The sequence below is a fragment of the Cebidichthys violaceus genome, unplaced genomic scaffold (assembly GCF_023349555.1).
Source record: "Cebidichthys violaceus isolate CVI_PGR_0920_01 unplaced genomic scaffold, fCebVio1.0.p SCAF_25, whole genome shotgun sequence".
Lineage (NCBI taxonomy): Eukaryota > Metazoa > Chordata > Actinopteri > Perciformes > Stichaeidae > Cebidichthys > Cebidichthys violaceus.
In genome coordinates, this window is record NW_027176428.1 from 600,003 (window position 1) to 620,271 (window position 20,269).

General features: G+C 41.8%; 2 protein-coding genes across 2 annotated transcripts; both read right to left on the bottom strand.

The window, feature by feature from the left end:
• Positions 1 to 185: 185 nt before the first annotated feature.
• Positions 186 to 12,024, bottom strand: top1a (DNA topoisomerase Ia). The gene is made up of 21 exons (XM_068719996.1): positions 11,915 to 12,024; positions 11,432 to 11,456; positions 9,260 to 9,356; positions 8,972 to 9,080; positions 8,026 to 8,072; positions 7,828 to 7,923; positions 7,664 to 7,736; positions 7,352 to 7,440; positions 7,092 to 7,207; positions 6,847 to 6,968; positions 6,612 to 6,734; positions 6,090 to 6,277; positions 5,841 to 5,985; positions 5,440 to 5,583; positions 5,082 to 5,267; positions 4,932 to 5,000; positions 3,388 to 3,502; positions 3,022 to 3,149; positions 2,028 to 2,122; positions 1,790 to 1,939; positions 186 to 1,615 (listed from the first exon to the last, which is right to left on the bottom strand). Exons 1-21 carry the CDS (start codon positions 11,927 to 11,929, stop codon positions 1,513 to 1,515), a joined length of 2,235 nt encoding a protein of 744 aa, XP_068576097.1. The 5' UTR covers positions 11,930 to 12,024; the 3' UTR covers positions 186 to 1,512.
• A 710-nt stretch (positions 12,025 to 12,734) lies between these two features.
• Positions 12,735 to 19,918, bottom strand: cyld2 (cylindromatosis (turban tumor syndrome) 2). Its single transcript, XM_068720548.1, has 14 exons — positions 19,828 to 19,918; positions 18,920 to 19,429; positions 18,673 to 18,802; positions 17,980 to 18,227; positions 17,722 to 17,890; positions 16,598 to 16,730; positions 16,300 to 16,404; positions 15,942 to 16,021; positions 15,741 to 15,807; positions 15,521 to 15,653; positions 15,321 to 15,429; positions 15,098 to 15,216; positions 14,805 to 15,009; positions 12,735 to 14,512 (listed from the first exon to the last, which is right to left on the bottom strand). The coding sequence occupies exons 2-14, from the start codon at positions 19,358 to 19,360 to the stop codon at positions 14,313 to 14,315; spliced, it is 2,139 nt and encodes a 712-aa protein (XP_068576649.1). The 5' UTR covers positions 19,361 to 19,429; positions 19,828 to 19,918; the 3' UTR covers positions 12,735 to 14,312.
• Positions 19,919 to 20,269: the final 351 nt, after the last annotated feature.

A 20,269-nucleotide genomic window follows, 5' to 3' on the forward strand; every position in this document is an offset into this window, starting at 1 on the left:
AAGGATCAAATGTATTTGTTACGCAAATATGAGGACGCTGTCACTCAAGCAAGACGTCTGCAGGTCCAAAAGCAGCTTTGCTACTCGGGGTCCTTGTTTTTACACCTGTGTGAGGAAAACACTTCCTTCAGAAATTAAAATTTCCTAAAAATGTTCACGGGTAAATCCAAAAGAAAGAAAGGAAATACATCGTACTTGTAGGGTTTTATTCATTTTCCAACCTACAATGAGCATAAAACTCAAAGAAAACATGATCAAAGGCTATGACAAAAGATAAAACAGGAATAAGATGTTGACTTTACAGCTACTTACATCAATGTTCCTATCATAAAAGTGGAATAAAATGAACTGATAAAATTCACATTAAATGTTACATTATTTTATCCTGAATCTTTACACCATTTAAAAAAAAAAAATAATAAAAAAAAATGCCTAAATTGTAACAGATTGGTGATTTTTTTTTTTTTGGCAAAGTTCATATCCCTCACATACCCTTTTTCTGGGAAGAAAAACACTTTCCATTTAATGACTTTAAATACATTATCATAGCATTATCTTCAAGTAACAGATACGGGAGGGTCTTTTTTTCTTTTCTGGGAGCATTTGTTAAATTAAGTTAAAATCAGATGTAGACAGAGCTATGCAAAGAGATTCAGAGGATGCTTGCGACTTAAAAAAAGGACACAAATGATTGGTTCACATTTACACTGTAAAAGAAGTCCCTGATGGAGGCTGTAAAACAAAATATTCACATTCTGCTTGCTTAAGTAAATATTGACATGGTTTGCAGTATTTTCCCCTTTGCCTGCCAAAACATCCTCTTTCATGCTTAACAATTCAACGTAGTCCAGTTTAAAATATTCACCCAATCAATCGATTCCATGGCCGAGCCCCTCTCTTTCTCTCTCTCTCTCTCTCTCTCACACGCACACACGCACACACACACACACACACACACACACACACAAACACACACGCACACAACTCAAGCTAAGATCTCCATTTCCTCGAAAGGCGCGTGGGTGTAGTTAAGGAATTCATTTGATTTAACTTTGTCTATCAAAATATAGAATTCATTAATAATACATGGGAGGGCTAAAATACAGAGCAAGTGAACAGAGAAAATAAAATGTTACAAAGCTTTTTTTTTTTGTTGAATACGGTAGCGATAGGACCACAGAGTTCAAAGTTCAGGCAATGTCAAGTGTTGTCCCCGAGGAGAGACAAACGGTAAAAAGGTTCCACTTACTGGGACCGTGCCTTGATGCTCAGTCGTGGGTATAGTTCAGCCTTGATGCCTGATCTCAGATCAGATGTTTAGACTACCCACAACACCCTCCTGCCGCGTCATTATGGCCTCATTATCTCGTGTTACCACGTCGCCGCTGTTTTCCTGCTCAAACTGTCTGAAAATTCCTGATCAGGTCTGGTCATCGAGCAAAATTCAGTTAAGCTAAAAAACAAGTATCCGATAAAAAAACGTGTATCATAGTTAAAACCACAAACTGGGATTTAAAATTCAAAGTCGTCTTCGGCCATGTCGATGGCCCAGGCGAACTTCTCACGCTGGGTTTTGTTGTAGATCTTCTCCACAGGAATGCTCCACTTCTTACACCTAGACACAGATCAGGACGGGCAGAGTTCACTTTAAACGCTCCTCATGGTGTCGCTGGTTTAATTTATGTCAAACAACAGAATCCAGAGGGAAAGAACCACGATGCGAAAGCAACACAAGTTAAATTCTTTCCCAAAATCTTTAAAAAAAATAAAATATTGTATATCATCTTACCAAGCCACAGAGATGCGAGGGTCCAGATAGTTGAGCTTGGAAGTGCCGAGAGCAATCTGCTTGTTCTCCTCACGATCAGTTGCCTGCACCTCCAGCTTCATCAGTTGCTCTTCTATCCTCTCTACCGCCTTCTTCCTCGTCTCCACGGTCCTTCAGAGGAGACAAGCAGCATACGGTTGGTTATAAGAGTTGACTTTGGAGACGGCCATTTGTCTATAGCGAACTTTTGGATGCTTACTTTTTGGATTTTTCATCTCTCCGTACTTTGGCATCAGCCTTTGAGCTCTTCAGTTCTCTCTTGGCATCAGAAAGCTGGCCCCTTTTAGCATCAATCTAAGAAAAAGAAAAAACAAAAACTCATTAGTTTCAAAATTGAAATGCTGATTCTTGTTCTTGCTAAATTGACTGAAAACTAAAAAAAATCCTTAAAACTGAGCCCATGAATGTCGTCTACAATATAAATTGAAATTAAAAACTGACAAAGCTGGACATGAGCGGCAATTTACAATTATTTTGATCATTCTAATCATCATCATTCTAATCTACCGATTATTTTCTAGAATAAATCAATTGGTTTAATAAAATATTGGAAAATGGTGAAAAACGTCCATCCTAGTTTCTCAAAGTCCATCATCATGGTCCAAACCCAAAGATATTCACTTCAATATGATAGAAAAGCAGGAAATCTACATATTTAAGACACTGAAACCACATTTCCTGCCATTTTGATAAGGAAAAATGCTTCAAGGATGATTATAGCTTGATCAAACATAAAGGTGCATCTCTGTGGCTCACTGGGTACAGCGTGGACCATTAAGGCTCAGTCCTCCCTAACGTGGGCAGGGTTTGCCGTCATTCCCTCCGTCTCACCTACCTTTCCTGTCCGTCTCTCACTATCAAAATAACGCTGAAATGCCAAAAACAATATTAATGGCGAATATTTTTCTAATGCATTAATCTGGTCGACTCTGGGCAATCGTGTAAAATAGTTGTCAAATCAATTTCAAGCTCTTTCTAGACCAAAAGACCATCTGAATTCTTTCCCCTCAACATTCCTGGCTACTGTGATATCTAGTGTATTTCACCCATTTTTCCTCAGGAGCAGTCATGAACAAAACTCAAGCATTTTGGTGAAACGGGAGATTAACTAAATTACCTCCATCTCAGGTTTGCCCAAAAAAAAAAAAAAAAAAATGTGAGTCTGTCAGAAGTATTCAAAAACACATGTTAACCTTAGCCTGCAGGTTCTGCATAGACTTCTCAAATGTCTTTGGTGGAGCCCGCTGATGGTTACACAGGATGGCCACCGCCCTGTTGGCCCTGTTGTAGGACAAGATCTTGGCTGGAACGTTCTCTTCCGCTAGAGAGAGAGATGAGAGTATGAGTTTTGTGTATGCAGATCGATTCATTATAGTGTTCATTATAGTGTGTGTGCGCACACACACACACACACACACACACACACACACACACACACACAGTTAAATCTAAACAAGCAGTACAGATGTGATGTAATCATCTCTACACGAGACTAAATGAAGCCGATTCAAGTGAAAATGTGGTTTTAGATGCTGCTTTGACTGCAGCTGGAGACGCACCACTTGTGAGCTGCTTCAGCTGTTGCTGCAGGGTGATCGAGGCGTTGTAGGTACGGAAGACTTTGGCCGTCAGTCCGTCCATCAGCTCCTGAAGGTGTTTGTTCAGAACAGAAGTCTGGGGGAGAAACATTCATACAATCAAACTACTTTCTGAGTACGAAAAAATAAGACACCAGAGTCCTGTACTGCATAGCAAGTTCAAAAGTCAGTTTTCGTTATCTGGCTTGATTATTCCAAACAACCGTAATCCTCTAAGCGGTCCTACGACAGTCATCAACCGAGGGTTTCTCAATCTGACTGAGCGCTCGCATAGAAAGGAGCGCGTTTGCAGCATTAGACCAATCACAAGCATGGACAAGTCTGCTGTTTCACAAAACTAAGAGCAAACTATAATATTAGACAAAGACAAAATAGAAGAGAACACAGGTGCAGCTTACAAAACACAGGAAGACTTCAAAGGGGGCGGGGCTCAGCACATTAGTAAACAGCTGCTGGGCCAATCAAGACACTCACACGATATCTATAAGAGTAGCTGGAACATACCTCGTCATTCAAATAGAGTGCTACAAATGCAGAAATAAGCGTGTCACAACACAGACTATAAATCAACACACAATGGGATAGGATGAGTTTCATGACGACGCTGAACCATGTGTGAAACACTATTTTTAAGTTGCTCAACATGGGGTGCCATTATTTCCAAATATACAGCTTGTCCAAACATCATCAAACTTGCCGGTTATTTTTAATAAAGCCGTTTAAACATATCCCCAAACGCCAAGAGACATGATTGGCAGGACTTTGTAGCATGCAAATGATTGAAAGACTGCAAACATCACCACGCTGAAACAAGTGTGTGATTAGTCCCACTCCATAAGACACAAACCATCTGAAGTGACTTTGCTCGGCTTTGTGAAGTCTGAAACATGCTGCTGCTGCCGTTGGCAGGAGACCAAACTTCTCTCTTTTTATACCTCAGTGAAAATGTTTTTAAAAAAAATTACACCAAGAAATCTGGACTAAACCAGAGTATTTCAGACAAAAACATGTTGTGAAATCTGGAAATGATTACATCCGTCTTTTCATGAATGTTGACGTTTCAACACTCGGGGGGGAAAAAACAAGTCGAAGCAATCCTACGCAGCCACCACTGTGATCTACATTCTACAGATAGTAGAATAGGCCACTAATATTAGTTCAGCCTAGATATATATTAGATATTTATCGAATTTGTATGTCAACATTACAGGACTGTACCGACTGGTTCTTTCGTAAGATACGACTCGTCAGAAACGTTAGCCATGAGCCACCGGCTCGCCATAGATGTGGCGAGTCATTGAGAGGAAATGGAAAAGCTCCTAATCTCAGACGAGCACCTTTAAACCTGAAGTTACTGCGCTAACCCCCAATCCTGCTTCCTAGTACACGCCTCTGGTATTTTAGAAACAGTCTTCCCAAATAAACGTCTATGCAAATGGGAAGTTTCTTTCCTGCTAAAAAAAAAAAAAAGTAGAGTTTTCTTTCCCGGGTTTTGTTTTGCTTACATTCAGGCGATCAAACAGGTCATCATCAGGCTCCTTGTTCTCCATGAACAACTGAAGATTCTTAAATACCTAGAAAAAGGCAAAACACGTATAAATACAGAAGCAAAGTTTCCGTCTTCAAAACAATAACACACTGATTTACTTTCTTACCCTTTTCTCCACAGGGACTTTGTTGTAGTAGCGAATGGAGTCTTTACCAAGGAAGTCAAACTCCACCACAAACTCTTGACCATCGTTCTCTGGGTAGAGTTTGATGTGCTCGACTCTCAGCGAGCAGCAGCCCACGGTGTCCGCAGTCTCTCCTTCCTCCTTCTCATTACCCGCTCTCAGTGCCAGCTAGAGTGCATCAGGACAGTTGGATTAAAGCCAGCTTACAAAAAGACATTACCCTCACTGCGGCTAGCGCTTAAGCGCCCGCTAAACCCCTGCAATTAACAGTCATTGTTTAAACAAAAACAAAAGGAGGCAGGGCAGTCGTTGTCGTTTCAAACTGCGTGATGCGCCTCACCTTGTCGATGAAGTAGAGCGCCACGGCCCTTTGTCTGATCCGCATCTCTTTAGACTTCCAGTCTTCGCGGTACTGGGTTCTGATGCGGTCCACACATTTCTTCAGTCTGCGAGCAGTTTCATACTTCTGCCAATCCTTCTCTCCCTGCAGCCAAACAAATGAGTAACACATTCATTGCATGAGGCTGTGATTCAGTGTCAACATGCAGGCTTATGATCTTAAATTGGTAGGTTTTTGCACAGTACAGCGTATAAAACTATGAAACATTAACTCAGTTACAGATGACGCATCTTCTTGATGAAGTTGCCATGATATGTACTCATTAAGCCCACACAGAAGGGCGGCCAAAGACCGGTTTTAAGCCAGGTCTAAAACTCCTCGTGGCACAGTACTCGGCCCACCTTGATCCTTGAGCTGGGGTTCAGCATGATGTATTTGATCGAGCCTTGAATGTTCTCCGTCCACGACACCAGCCAAGTGACCTTGTTGTCGTGTCGAACCTCTTTCCACTTAGTGCCTGGAGGAGGCTCCGGGTGCTTGGAGTCCCTGTGAGGAACACAATAACAAAAACATGTCATTGTTAAACCAACTTAAAACATCCGTTCACCGGCATCGGAAGAGCGAGGAAAAACAAAACAAAAGAAACTGACTTGCTGCAGTTGACGATGATGTCTTTAGGCCTGATGCGACGTTTGAGCATTCCCATCTTGGGATGGTCTCCACGGCCGCGGAACAGGCCCGGGGGCTCGATGCGAAAGTTTGCAATACGTTCCCTGTGGTTGTCCATGATGCAGAAGCCGTACAGCTGCAAGAGCCGCTCATTCTCCTCCTTTAGTTTCTGCAAAGGGAAGGAAACAAAAACACATAAGATCCCCATCTTGATGGCGTCAATTTTAAGTGTCAAGACCGAGGCAGATACTTATTCCAGGTAGCGCGTTTGAAAAATATCACGTCACTTGAAAACACACCGCCAAAAAGTCACTGTTTATGTATCACTTCTTCAGATCCTCGTCACAAAAATGTTTGGGATCAGCATTGACTAATGTGGCTATCTAGCATTTTATCAATTATACAACTATGGAAATAAACAAAAAGGCAACATTGGACCATTGTCCTGTATGGCTGGTTGATATATTGGTGGTTTCCTCGTTTGAAACAATGTAATAATTTACCAGTTTCTCATCCTTTGTCTTGTTCTTCCTGGCTTCAGACTGAGCCTTGAAGTAGTCGCTCATCTCACTGAAGTCGCACTTCTTCAGGTCTGTCAACTTAGTCTTTTCCTCTGCATTCATTTCCTGCAGCCACAAGACACGGTACGCTCAAAAAACGCTCAGAAATCACTTCACAAGGCTCTACGAATGTCACGAAATCGGTGACAATTTATTCACAAGTGCCCTTTCTTCCTACCTTCCTCCAATCTTTAAAGAAGTTTTTGCGGAAGATGTCCTTTGTGGTGTACTCGTGGTCCAGCATTTTGGCAAAGAACGTGGCCACCTCTTCTGCCTCTGGGCTTAGCTTCATGTGTTTACCTAAAATGTAAAAAAAATAATAAAATGAATAAAAGAAAAGTGTGTTTTGTCCTCCACAGACATGATATCGCATGGTTCAACAGAATAGTATTTGACTGAATCCATTGAGAAATACAATCTTACCATCATAGTAAAATTTGACTTGATTAGGAAGAGGCTCGTACGGTGGTGCAAAAACGGGTCCTTTGTGTTCCAGAAACTTCCATTTGACGCCGTCTGTGTACCTCTCCTCCTCCCACCTGGAATCAAGCACATAATTCAATCCGATAAAGGAGTTTGAAAATACCAGAGAAACAAAACATTACGCGATCCAACAGCAACATGAAATACATCCACTCATCATTGATAGGCACCGTATCGTTCAGCTGGCATGAAGAACTCACCATTTCCACTTCTCCTCTGGCTCTTTCTTTGCTTTCTTTTTTCCATCAGCGACTGCCCTTTTGTTTTTTGTCTTTTTGGGCTTAATATCCTAAAAAAAAAAAAAAGGGGGAAGAGAAACAGAGTTATTTTGCTCACATGTTTGCACAAAAATGGCAGTATCAGCAAAAAAAACTAAAAACAAACAGAGACTTTAGTCTTTCCAATTATTCAGGTTATGGCTCATTTTGTGCTTTCCAGAACATGTCGGAGTAAAAGGGCTTCTTTTCATCGTCTAACAAAAAAAGCCTAAACCCAAGTTAACTTTCGCTTACCTCCTCATCTGGTTTCCTTTTCTTGACCTTCTTGTCATTTTCAATCTTAACTTTTTTGGGCTTGAATTCAGAGCTGAAAAACAACAACTTGTGTTACAAATTTGGTCTCAGACAACTTGACAAAAACACCCGACCACTCGGAGGACATACAAGAAGCCACTCACTCGTTATCGTCGTCCCGTTCTCGTTTTAGAGACTTCTCTAGTTTAGGAGAGTGGTAAAAATTATCCTCAGGCTCAGGCTTCACTTGTGGTGGAGGGCTGCATAAACAAAAACGCATTCAAAATCAGAAATGGCTTTGTATAAAAACGACATCTGATGGTAACGTAAATGCGAGACTTTATAAAAATGTACATATATACCTGGCAAAGCCATTCTCCTTTTTGACTTTACCATCAAGAGACTTCATCTGAAAGATTTACACAAAGTTGTTAAGAAGAAGAAAAAACAACATGTAAAGCAGACAAATTATATCATGTCTGCACAATGATCGTGGCAAAGTGGAGAGCAGGGCCGCCTTTCAATCAGAGGGTCAGCGGTTCGATTCCCCTAGTCTCATGTCAATGTGTCCTTGAGCAAGACACTTAACCCCAAAATTGTGTAGATGGATACTTAATTGTAAGTCGCTTTGGATACTGCTAAATGAAGCTTAATCACGGTCCAGTTGTTGAATACTGTCATTTTGATGAGTAATCATAAATAAATTTGACCCAACATTCCAGCATAAGACGGTTGGTTGGTTCTAGAAACTAAAAAAGGTGCAGACCTTTGAATCTACCGACTCCAACAAGTTTGAGTCGACTGAAGCATCTAAACCATTTAGCTGCTTCGGACTCAACACATTGCATAGAATTATATGATACACTGATATTATCCACTGGTTGCATTCAACATCCACATTAATTGCAGACGAATTGGGTACACTTTATTTTTGACGTTTAGCAAAAGGCATTATTCACCAAACAAATTCAGCCAAAATACAAAACAATTGTCCAGCTGCTGGAGTCCATCTGAAATTATGCAGAACTGGAAAAAGTGTCACACATGTAGTGATCCATTTTCTATCTATGCTTTTGATCATATCTATGTCCTGGATGAAAGGACATATTTGTCAAATATTTCATAATTGAAATAGAAGGTGGGAAATAAACGTACATGTTTTACATTGCAGGTTAAATAGCTGGAAGCCAGGTACATGTGTATGATGTGACAGAGCTCAATATCGCAGAATGATTCATGAGGAACCCCAAAAATCATAGCATTACATGCACAACCACATGTTCATGAATTATGTGCATGGTAATTCACCTTCTTCTCCTTGTGCTTGTCCTTGTATTTGTCTGCGCTGCCATCTTTGTGTTTCATCTTTTCCTTCTCCTTGTCTCTGTGTTTTTTGTCAGAGGACTCCTTGTGATCGCTTGAGTTAACAAAATATAAATACAAAATGTATTACGGTTGTTTTACCTTCCACTATTCAATGCAACAACAAAAAAAACAAAAAAATAGACATAATCAAGTGGTGCGTCTTTTCCACTTTGAGCGACTATACCACCAGAAACATGCTGTATGAAGAACGTGGAAGCACACACACCATACCTGTTGCCATGCTTTGATTTTTCCCGTTCCTTATCCTTCTTGTGGTCCTTGTGTTTGTGTTCCTTCTCTTTGTACTTGTCTTTATGCTTGTGAGAGTCTGAGAAGAAAACAAATGTCACCTTCTTCAAGAGGAAAAGATATTGACTGAAACAACCCAACAATGGACAGAAGAAACAATATTATCGTGTCTACATTTAGGTACAATATCCATCTAATGGTCATCGTAGGACCATTATGATTCTATACTGAGAAAAACAATCTTATCAACCGACAACTTGTGAAGCACCAAGTCCCCCCCCTTGCAGGGTTTTTTTTCTTTTTACATGAATTAAATGGCTAGACACAAGATCTGAACATGCACCACAATCTGAATGACACGCACAAAGTAGTCGGAAAATCTATTACACAGTAGCACAGCGCCACCTACTGCTCCCATACAAGCCTCATTGTTTATGAGACAATGTGAAACAACAGACGGGTTGAAACACGTCAGTGAAGACAGTCGGCTTTCATCCTCTTTTTAATTTGTAAACCACAGCTGTGGGAAAAAAAATAAATAAAAAATGAATCATCTTAGGGAAGGAATAATGGCAATCATAAAAAGTGCAAACACCAAATCAAGTCTAGATGCTTTAGGGTACGGACCTGACAGCGAACAGCTTTGTCTACCAACACGTCGTAAAAAATAAATTGTTCATAATGTTCCCCCTTGTACGCCAGAACAAACCACCTGCGTACATGTTCGAGATGAAATTCTTTGATCACCGAGTGATTTGTTCTCAAAAGAATCCATAAGCCCAAAACAGACGTGGAGCTTCATGCATCATCGTAAAACTAGTCGACTTTGTTTATCCACCATTTGAAAATGACAGAGTTGATTTGCGCTGCCGTCCTCTCAGAATTAAACCAAAATCACTGCGATACAACTTCAAAAGAACAGGAGCTTTTGCACTCCCGTTACATACTTAAGAATTTCGATGAACACTCCAACAGAAGAAGTGCAAACATTCAGAACAGGTGGCTGATGCGATTGAGTAGCAGACAAGTTGTGCTGAACCATCACGTATGCATAAAGTACAATTTGTACTGGTAGATGAATCGGTTTAAAATAATGTCATTCTGCCAATGCTGGTAGTTAATCTTGTGAAGTTAGTCTAGTGTGGCGGGAATGAATATCCCTCTGGCAAATACGAGTGAAGCCGAGGTGCTTTATGTCTCAGTCAAGTGTCGCCTCATTGCTGATGAATGAAAACCAAAATAAGTGGACTGCTGCTAGTTGTGTAGATGATCAATAAGCCATGCGTGGCTGCTAGAGTAATGTATACAGAGAGCTGAATCACTCCACTGAACCAGACAGTGAATATGTTGCCCACGTAGTAAAGTGTTTATAAAGTGTATATAAACACAGGAAAGAAGTTATTCCTGTGTAACATGCTTGGTATAGGTTTTCTTGACATTTAGCAGACAAATCCTAACAGCATGATATATTATTATAATACATTTTATACTTTTAAGATGGTCAGGATCCTGAAATAAACAAATACCTCGTTCTAACATGTGTGATGAGGACTTGAAGTTGTTGACATTTCAAATGTGGATCCAACTTAAAAACGGTTCACTTTCTTCTTCTAGCATGTGGGAAACGTTCAGTCCCTGTAGCTATAATAAAAATAACTTAAAGCATAATAAAGCGTTAACGATCGTGTCTTAAAAAACACAACAGACTGCTTTGTCACTACGTGAGATCTTAATAATGTACTACGTCTCCTCCACACAGCCGTCTGCACTTCATAGCCAGGGTTCAGCTACAGTCAGGCCGCTACACAGAAAAAAGAAAATGGCGCAGAGACTAAGTCCTCAACCCCCAAACCCTCACTTTCAGGAGAGAAATACGACATTAAAAGCCAACCGTAAAGAGATTCGAATACGATAAACTGATAAAACACCTCGAGGTGTGTACAAATACCGATTCGGATCGAGAAAATACGTATCGGAAAAGCTGTTATTAGACCTCCCTTTTGAACAATAGGCGCTTGAGAGTGAGACAGAGGACTTAGTCTCTGGACGCCATTTCTGTCCTCTGCTGAGAAACTACCGTAACGTTACATTTAGAGCAGTGAAGACATGTCAAACACCCTTTGAAACCTTCCGGCTTTTATGTCACAAACTTACCATTGAAACGAGAGCCACAGTCAATCTGAAAAGAAATCACAAAACAGATAGATGTTAAATATCATAGTGGCTAACTAGCCGGCTAACTAACTTTGAACTTGCTGGGTAGCAAAGGGAGTTTGTTAGCTACCACGCTAGCTTAGGCTAGCATTGGTACGCTGGCTGGTAGTATTGCTTTAGCGGCTGACACCGAAGCTAACGTTGGCTACAGCTAACGCCGCAGTAAATGTGGCGTTACCACACTTTAACCTGGAGTTAATGACCAGCTACTCAAACCTGAACGCTAACTAGACAGCACCTCTCCGTGACACCACAAACAAACATGTGATGAAACGTGTCAAAAAGCTGTTAACAACATAATGACTCGACTAACGCGCGCTAGCAGGCACTGTATCCACAGTTAGCCAAGTTATCTTTGTCAAACCAAAGCTAATAAAGCAGTAGCTACACATTATAACCGTTCATCACGAGAGATGGCATTACCTGGTCCCCACTCATTTCCTAGAGTGTTGTTTGATTGGAACAATCAAAAAATGAGTAACGTGTAGGGTTACTACACACCGGCGAGGAGATGCAGGCAGAATGAAGAAAAGACACAGTTGTGTAAGAGATTTAAGTCCCGATTGTACGCAACTGCGCATGCGCATCAGTTTAAATGGTGGAGAGCAGTGTAGCTCCTCCTCTTGATAAAAACGTGTTGCTCCTTCAGGCCCACGATGGTCACACACAGTCCTCCTGAGTGAGGTGCACATGTGTCAGGAGCACAAACTGCTCCAGGCTCAGTGCTCGTTTGTTGTCACTTGATCTGATACCTGACAGAGCAAAAAGAAGAAGCAGCTCTTTGTACATGTTACTAGTAACAACATTCATATCATCATGCCTGAAGAGGTCTGTGCTTTCAGATACTGTATATGCCCACCCTGATGTCATTACGTGATTATGCATATCAAACAATGCATATTTTAGAGATTTCAAACAAGCTGTAGGCCAGAATGTATGGCATGTAACAGACAGGAGCCGTCTTGCCCTCTGCAACCTTTAGAGTCAACAGGCCTATCGCATAATTCAAAGAAAAAGACTGTAGTTGAGGGAATTTAACTTCAAAAGGTATGGTTCAGAATAATGAAAATGTCCTAAAAAAGTAGTGTTGCATCATCTTTAGAGGATGAATGAAGATGTGCAGTGTTTTTACGGTTGACAGATGACCACTGAATAACTATAGAATAGATTAACAGACATTACAGCATCTGAAAACACCAGCCTTAAGTATTTTGTACATTTATTATAATGACAGAGCAGCTTGCACTTTAACATTTGTTAAACAACTTGTATGGGCAATTTTATTTAAAGCCAAAACCATTTCCTCATGTTTTTCCCCCTCAGAGGTTACGCAAATAATGTACATACTTGTGTGGTTTAGTGGGCCTGTAAACATACTGGTAATAAGAAAATGATATTAAAAATAATTAAATGATTAGTTAGGATGTTCATGGCAAACTCATATTTGTCCACAAGAGGGCATTGCAGTTCATATTACCTCAGAGCTTACCTGTCCTCACACAACCTTCAAAGCACTACCTGATGTCTAGACTCTTAAGATTTAACATAAAAAGAGGTTTTAGATGTACCCGTTTAAATTGTTCTACACTGTAAATGAGTGCTAAAAAACACGATGATAGGCGCTGGTGTAGGTTCTTAGAGGGGCTCTGAACGCTAATCTTTAGTACAATACAATTTGGTACACCGATCATTCACTGATTTCAAACTGCAATTTGATTGATGAAAACTACAATATCACAGATCCAGTAATTTGCTTTTGTGAAATCTGCAAAAAGTGAAATTGTTTACATTAAATTCAACACAAAGTACAACATGTAGGGGCTGAGTAGGGTCGGGTGGACAGTGTCTTTTTAGCAAGTTAGAAAGGAACTCACTCTCAGCCATACCTTCAACCTCAAAGTGGAAACCTCCCAAATATTCCTCAGTGTAACAACAGCAAGACATTCAAGAGATAAAGAAGAAATTGATGAGGAGTTCAGAGTGTAATATTTGACTGCTCATTCAATTTAATGTGGCATGGACATTTAAAAAAAAAAAAAAACTGTTGCCAAAAGCATCAAAATACAAAAAGTACACAATATTAATACCAACACAACAATACAATTGTTGTATAATAAAGATATGTACAGTATTACAATTACATTTGAACAAACACATGCATGTGTGTCTAGGTCATTCACTGTCCCTCAGGTTGTGGCATGTTGATACATATTGGGCAGCAAGATGTGCCTCTTATTCTTCTCGTCGGAGTATTTTCAATTTTGAGAAGTCATTAAACTCTTTCAAAATCTGGGATTACAGAGTTGAATTTGTCATAATAATAATAAATAATCGTTCCTCATTTCATTTAATGTTTTACAATATAGGAGGAAGTGCATCTCTGTCCCAGCCTCCCCTGTACAACGGTGACCGCACACCGTTTTACTTTGGTTGCCATGATCGTGTGTGTCTTCCTATTTGGATCTCTTTTCAGGTCCAGACAACATTCTAATCTACTATGGCTTTCAGTGTTCGAAAGAGTTTTCTTTACATTGTGGTATAGTTAGTTTGACTCCGGTTGGTGTTTGGAGAGCAGTGTTTAAGTGATCAGAGAGGGGGCAGTTAGCCTCAGCACCGACTGACTTTCTTTTTCTTCTTACACATCTGCATCAACTTTAACTACGATCATTCGTAGTCAGTTTCTCTTCAACAGTATTATTTTCCTCCATGATGTTAGAAGTATCCGTTTCAGTTCCTGTATGTAATAAACACAAAATCCAGTTGATTGCGCACAGATGCAAGGTTATTAAGGCACTGTTATTGGAACGGCATGTCCTCGTCCTCACAAGACTCCTGCTGGTTTGGCTTTGAAAGTTGGGTTTTGGTATAAAAACATGTAAGAGTCACACAGCAGCCTGCGCACCAGCTCAGATGCCTGGGAGGGGTTGGAACAAGCCAGCTCCTCCTCCGGATGGGACAGGAAGTCACCCAACTCCGGACAAGCTCGTATCACAGGTATGTTGTAGCCGTGTTGATCGTCACCTGTCAGAACGAGTAGCCTTAAGATTAGATCAGTTTAAGAAGCGATAAAGACCAGTCGTAGACGTCAGAGCGTGGCTTTATCCAACACTGTCAAAGCTGCCTTATTAGCCAATAAGGCAAGTCACGGTAAATCACTTCATAAGAAAAACAAAAAGGCAGAGTTTGCACGAACATCTGAATAAAATTATTTGTTAATTCTATAATGCCACCCATGGGAGAAAGGATTTCTTGCTTTAGCCAAGAAACAACCTATTAATTAAAAATAAATAAAACAAGCTGGAATCCGTCTTACCGCATCTGTCTGCCATGCTGTCGAAGAAGAGCCAGGAGTGAGGATCGGGGCCGAATTTGACGAAGGACACGTAGTGGCTGGTTTGAATGCAGAGCACAGCAAACAGCTGCATCATGTGCCTGGGCACAGGAGAACCAGAGGCCGCATCTGCCGGTACCGCCAGAGCTTTGGCGGAGTGACCCTGCCGTGAGGGATGGGTGTGCACCTGAAAGAACAATAAGTAGAGAGTTTAACGCGTTTCCAGGTTTTGGTCAGCGAGATGCTGGACATCTAAAATGGCCATCTGGATGTACCTGTGTGTTGCAGGTAGAGCAGTACTGCTTTATTCTCCCTGGCTGCAGTTTGCGATCTGGTAGACACTGAAGACACTCGTACTCTGCCAAATGCCCACAGAGGAAGCATTCCCTTGGAGCTGTTGGGAAAAGTAGGTGATCTGTCAGCATATTCAAGCTCCTCAAAAACAAAGTAAAAATCCATTCACATGCAGAATCAATGCAGACTAGGTCCGTTTCTTACAGTTGTATAGGAGATCTGTGATGTCGAGCTCAGTGGAGGGAATTATGTGAGAAAACATTTTATACTTGTTTCCAAACCTCGGCATCTGAACCATTAGACAGGACGGCATCTGAGACACAAATAGTTAAAAAAGGTACATTATAGTACAGAAGAGAACTTTATGAACCACTAAAGGATTCTTTTCCTGAGCAAACGCTCACCTCTTCAAACTTGAGGTCACCTGACAGGCAGGAAGTGTCCAGCAGCTGTTGGACAGTGGGCATCTGTCCCATCTGTTCTTTCTCCAGAAAGATCTGGAAGGTGTAGGCACCCTGACACGTTTCTGGTCCCGATCTAAAAAAAAAGGAAAAACTGAATTTCAGTAACTTTACGCAGTCGCACAGGACAGGATGTTTAACACTGGGCGGCTTAAGATCCTACCTGAGCTTGAGCAGCGGCTCCATGCAAAGCACCTTCTGAAAGAGGACTGTGATGAACTCCTCTGGGTCTGCAGTAAAGCAGAGCAATCGAAAACATGCAGAACTTTAACAGCGGGTTTTCACTATGTAATGTTGCAATAACATGACCTATTATTGGAATATATATTTCTAACAATGCATGTTGCCAGATACGAGTGTGTACCTTTCTCCTCTGTTCGGAAGGTGTCGCAGCCCAGCTCTTTACGGAAATTCATCACACTCACTGCAGGCACGAACCCTTGTCTGCAATAAATACATCAGCTATCAGTAAGCAAACAAGAACTGGTACACTGGAACACACCGACACAAACACGGAGACACCGTTTTTATGTTTGAGAAAGCTTTAAGCACATGCACTTTTCTGTGTTAACCAGTGGATTAAGAAAACCCGTATCATTAAAACAGAGTACTTGTTTACCATCTGAGATTATGTAAGATGTCATTATGTTCCTTGTATTACAGACCAGATGATAATGCATGGCTTTTAGAGAAACAAAGTCTTGAAGGCGGCGTTTATATACCTGCGCAAACGGTTGACTATTTTTCTGAGAGTGCAGGTTATGGGTTTCTCCGTGTCAGCAGGTTTTCTGCAGATATTGTCCAGGGTCACGGATGAGCCGAACAAACTGAAGACAGAAAACCACAGCGTTTTATGACTCGGCACTTATCTGAATACAGTTCACCGTGCTCATTGACTTGTACATGTTCTCATAATAAAACCGCTTGAGATAACGACAGACTAAATTAAATCAGAGCTGCGTTTGCATCACTGTGCTCCTTGAGAATCGTATGTCCCGAGAGGTGCTGAACTGGTTTTACCTGAAGAGCGTGGCATCGAGGTAACAGGAGTTGATGTGACCCTGAATCCCTTTCATTCGTCCCACCAACAAAGACAAGGCCTCAGATTCAGGAATAGGAGGCACATCCTCCTCTGAGTCCTCAAATGGAGGAACTGAAAACAACAAGCAAACATACAATAACAGATCTCAAAATGGCCTTTGAACACAGACCTCAGCATTTTAGAAACGGGGTATTCTGCAGAAGCTTCTCACCGGGCTTAAACAATCACACAGGGCTTTGTGAACACTGATTAACCTGCTTTTCCGAAGCAGGAAGTTCACTGATAAAAACACTTCCACAAAACTGTGCATTGTTTCAGGAGCATTGGACAAAATGTCTCTTCAGAAGGATGTGAAAAGAAGTCCGACGTTTAAACTTACGTTCAACCCTAGTGTGACATTACAACACTGATTCTGTCAGGGTGTGTCAATCATAAATGACACGCAAGGAGAGGAATGACAAACACCTATCCCTAAAGCTTTATGTAATAACTTCACACAATACTGGCTCCATGATCAAGAGTTAAGAGGTTGCAAATTGTCTTGTACAACACTTCAGTTTTGTGTTGTGATCTACTGAGTCCACCACAGTTCAGTGTGGGAAATTCTGAAGGATGTTTAAAAAAAAAAAAGGGACAGCTCACCCCCAAAATAAAAAAAAAAAAACATTTGATATTGTTGAAAGAAGATAGTTCCTACATGAAACTGCTCTGTGGATTATCTTGAGGAACCGGTTCATGATTTCTGAGTAGAGGAATTGCTGGTGAGGGTTTCAGATGTACTTTTTTTGTACTTTGAGCACCACAAGCAGAGTGTTTAGTGCAATTAGAGAAGGCAGACATCTCCAGGCTTTACATTTCCAAAACTAGGTAACTCACACAAAAACAATGTGGATTGATAAATAGCACTGCAGGGAAGAGGAAAAACTTTGATTTTGAGGTGAATTGCCACTTTAAGTCAAATTAAAGCTCTATTTTGCACAAGTAATATGTAATACAGGTAAGAACAGGTCATTTAGAAAATTTTAAAAACACTTGAACCTATAACATCACATTTGAATAGCTTGTGTATGCATGTCCCACCCTACCGGGAGAAGTGTCTCACCTGGAGGTGCGTCGGTGGGGTTGAGGTTCTCCGTTCCTGCAGACGAGGAGACGAACCTGCCATCGGGGCTGCACTTTGTGACGGGAACAAACAACGCTCTGCCCATTTTGCAGGTGAAATACCTCTGGCCTCCGTGCTTCCCATCAGAGCAGCCGTTCACCTCATAGTCCTGAAACAATGAAAAGAAAAAAGAAAATCAGGAAGACGCCTTAAGCTGAGAGAAAAAACGCAACTCTACAGAAGTTTTAAGTCACTCACCAATTCAATCCCAGCCCATTTATCGGTCTTCCCTTCTGGCACCCCCAACCACTGGATGACCCCGTACACTGTGACCCCCACGTTGGACAGCACCTCCACCATGGAGCCCACCTCCAGAGGCACATGAGAGGTGCTCGAACGTTGGCTCTGAATGACACTCTGCTCCGTGCGGTTCTCCCCGACTTGTCGTGCACGAGATCCTATGTTCGGCATGGAATTGATGCGCGTCACCCCTTTTCTGTTTAAACCTGCGGAGAGGTATGGAAGCCGACGGTTAGACGTCACGAGACGTAATTCTTTTAAACTCGTCACATGCCGCCTCATCAGATCGACCTCAGGCTCACACAGCACAGGTCTGCTACAGATGAGGTATGCAGACAGCTGAGAGTTCACTATGTGCCAAAGCACCAGACCATGTGATGAATCTGCGGTTTCACACATCATAGCAACAGGACCAGTTATTCCAGTCGTGTACTGTACATCTTTTGCGCCCCCTCTGGAGTCACAAGCTTTCTGGAAATCTTTCAATAGAAGGATTTAATTCTCTGAATGGAGCAGGGTTTTTTATAAAAAGGAAAGGGTTCGATACATTATCCTAAACTAAAGGGATTGTGTTTGATCTTGTGGTGAAGAAGTGTCAAATGTTGACGTTGAAAGAGTCAGGGGAGCTGTGACTTTCACTCCTTTACTTACCATCAGATTGGCCATCTTTCCATTGCAGACCATGGGGAACGGCGTAAGATGGGACCACCTGGACGATGTCTGCTGCACTGAACAGGGGCAGGGGAGCAGGTTTCTTAGATGACAGATTGTGATCACTGTCCTAAAGAGGAGAGACAAAGGAAAACAGACACTCAACACTCTTGTGTATAGAACACAGATAAACACTCAGCTCTCTTAACTATAACTGCGCCTCAAAAATCAGAACAACTTCACCCACCACGAACTCCACTTCGAAGCCGAGCATTTGCAGGTCGTCTTTATTCTCCTTCCTCCCAATTTGCATCAGGTTCTTCACCAGCCCCGGCAGGTGTCCCTTCTTGTGCTTCACCACCACCAGGTCGTCCTGAGACAGCTCGCAGATCGCCGAGAACAGCTGCGGGTTGCACAGCAGCTCCAGGCGTTTGTTCGCGGGGGAAACGAAGAGCAGCAGCTGCGCCTGGTGTCGGGTCAGCGGGTACGTGTCCTCCCTCCTCACGACGCCTCCGCTCTTGGGGCTCCCCGCGGTGCCGCCGCCGCCGCCGTACAGCAGCCCCGTCAGCTCTCCGCGCTGCATCTCCGCCTCGACGCGGCCGATGCATCCTCGACAGAAGCCTTTCCTCGACTTCCCGCGTATCACGATGAAAAACTTCTCCTTCAGAACAACGGCTCTGGGCTCCATGTTGCCACTATAGTGCGCTCTGTTAAACGGCTTTGAAGCAGGTAAATGGGCTTAACAGAAGCCGTTAAGCTGTAGGAACACAACAGCGGTGCATTAGTAACGATGCGTTGTATCTAACGGCTCATAGCGACGCTTTAAAAAGGCTACAAAGTGGGGAGAAACTTTATTACACACGAATTAAACTAAACTATAATGAAAGCTGTTAAATGGTACTCACGGTGTCATGAATACAAACATAATTCCATAAAACCTTTATTAGTAGATTAACTTAGCTGTTCGCCTACAACTGTAATAATGTATATGATTAATACTATAATAATTCAAACAAGTCCCTCCAAGAGAGCGAGCTTGAATATGGGAACTTGGACACACGACAAATTGAAGTTAAACCAACCTGCTCTGCCACGTTACTCGAACACTTTTCTAATCATTACATTTCATTAGAGAGTCTGTTTAGCCTTACTTACCGTTTGTATTTGTCGAGGGAAATTACTCCGCGACACATTAATTGCCAACAAAAGGCAGGTGGTTCCGAAGTCAGTGCATCGCTTCCTCTTGGTTTGCAGATGAAAGTAGATATGAAATGACCTGCGGGCGCTTAAATACTGACCTGCATCCGACCGACAACGCCCACTTGGCAGCTCCTAACTTCTCCGCCCTGAAAATCTCGTAACGAGATGCATGACTAAATTAGATAAGGAAAAAGGGATGATATTGTTGACTATGTAGCCGAGGGTTTATGTTACGTTTGAACTAAGAGTGGCAGCTAATTTCACATACAACTTCAGCCCATCAATATGAAAGCTGGAGACAGTTATTGGCCAGATAGCCTCCAGTTAACTCAAACTGTGTGCAGCAGGTGGCTCAGAGGAACCTGAAAGGGAAATGCATATAGGTCTCAGTTATAAC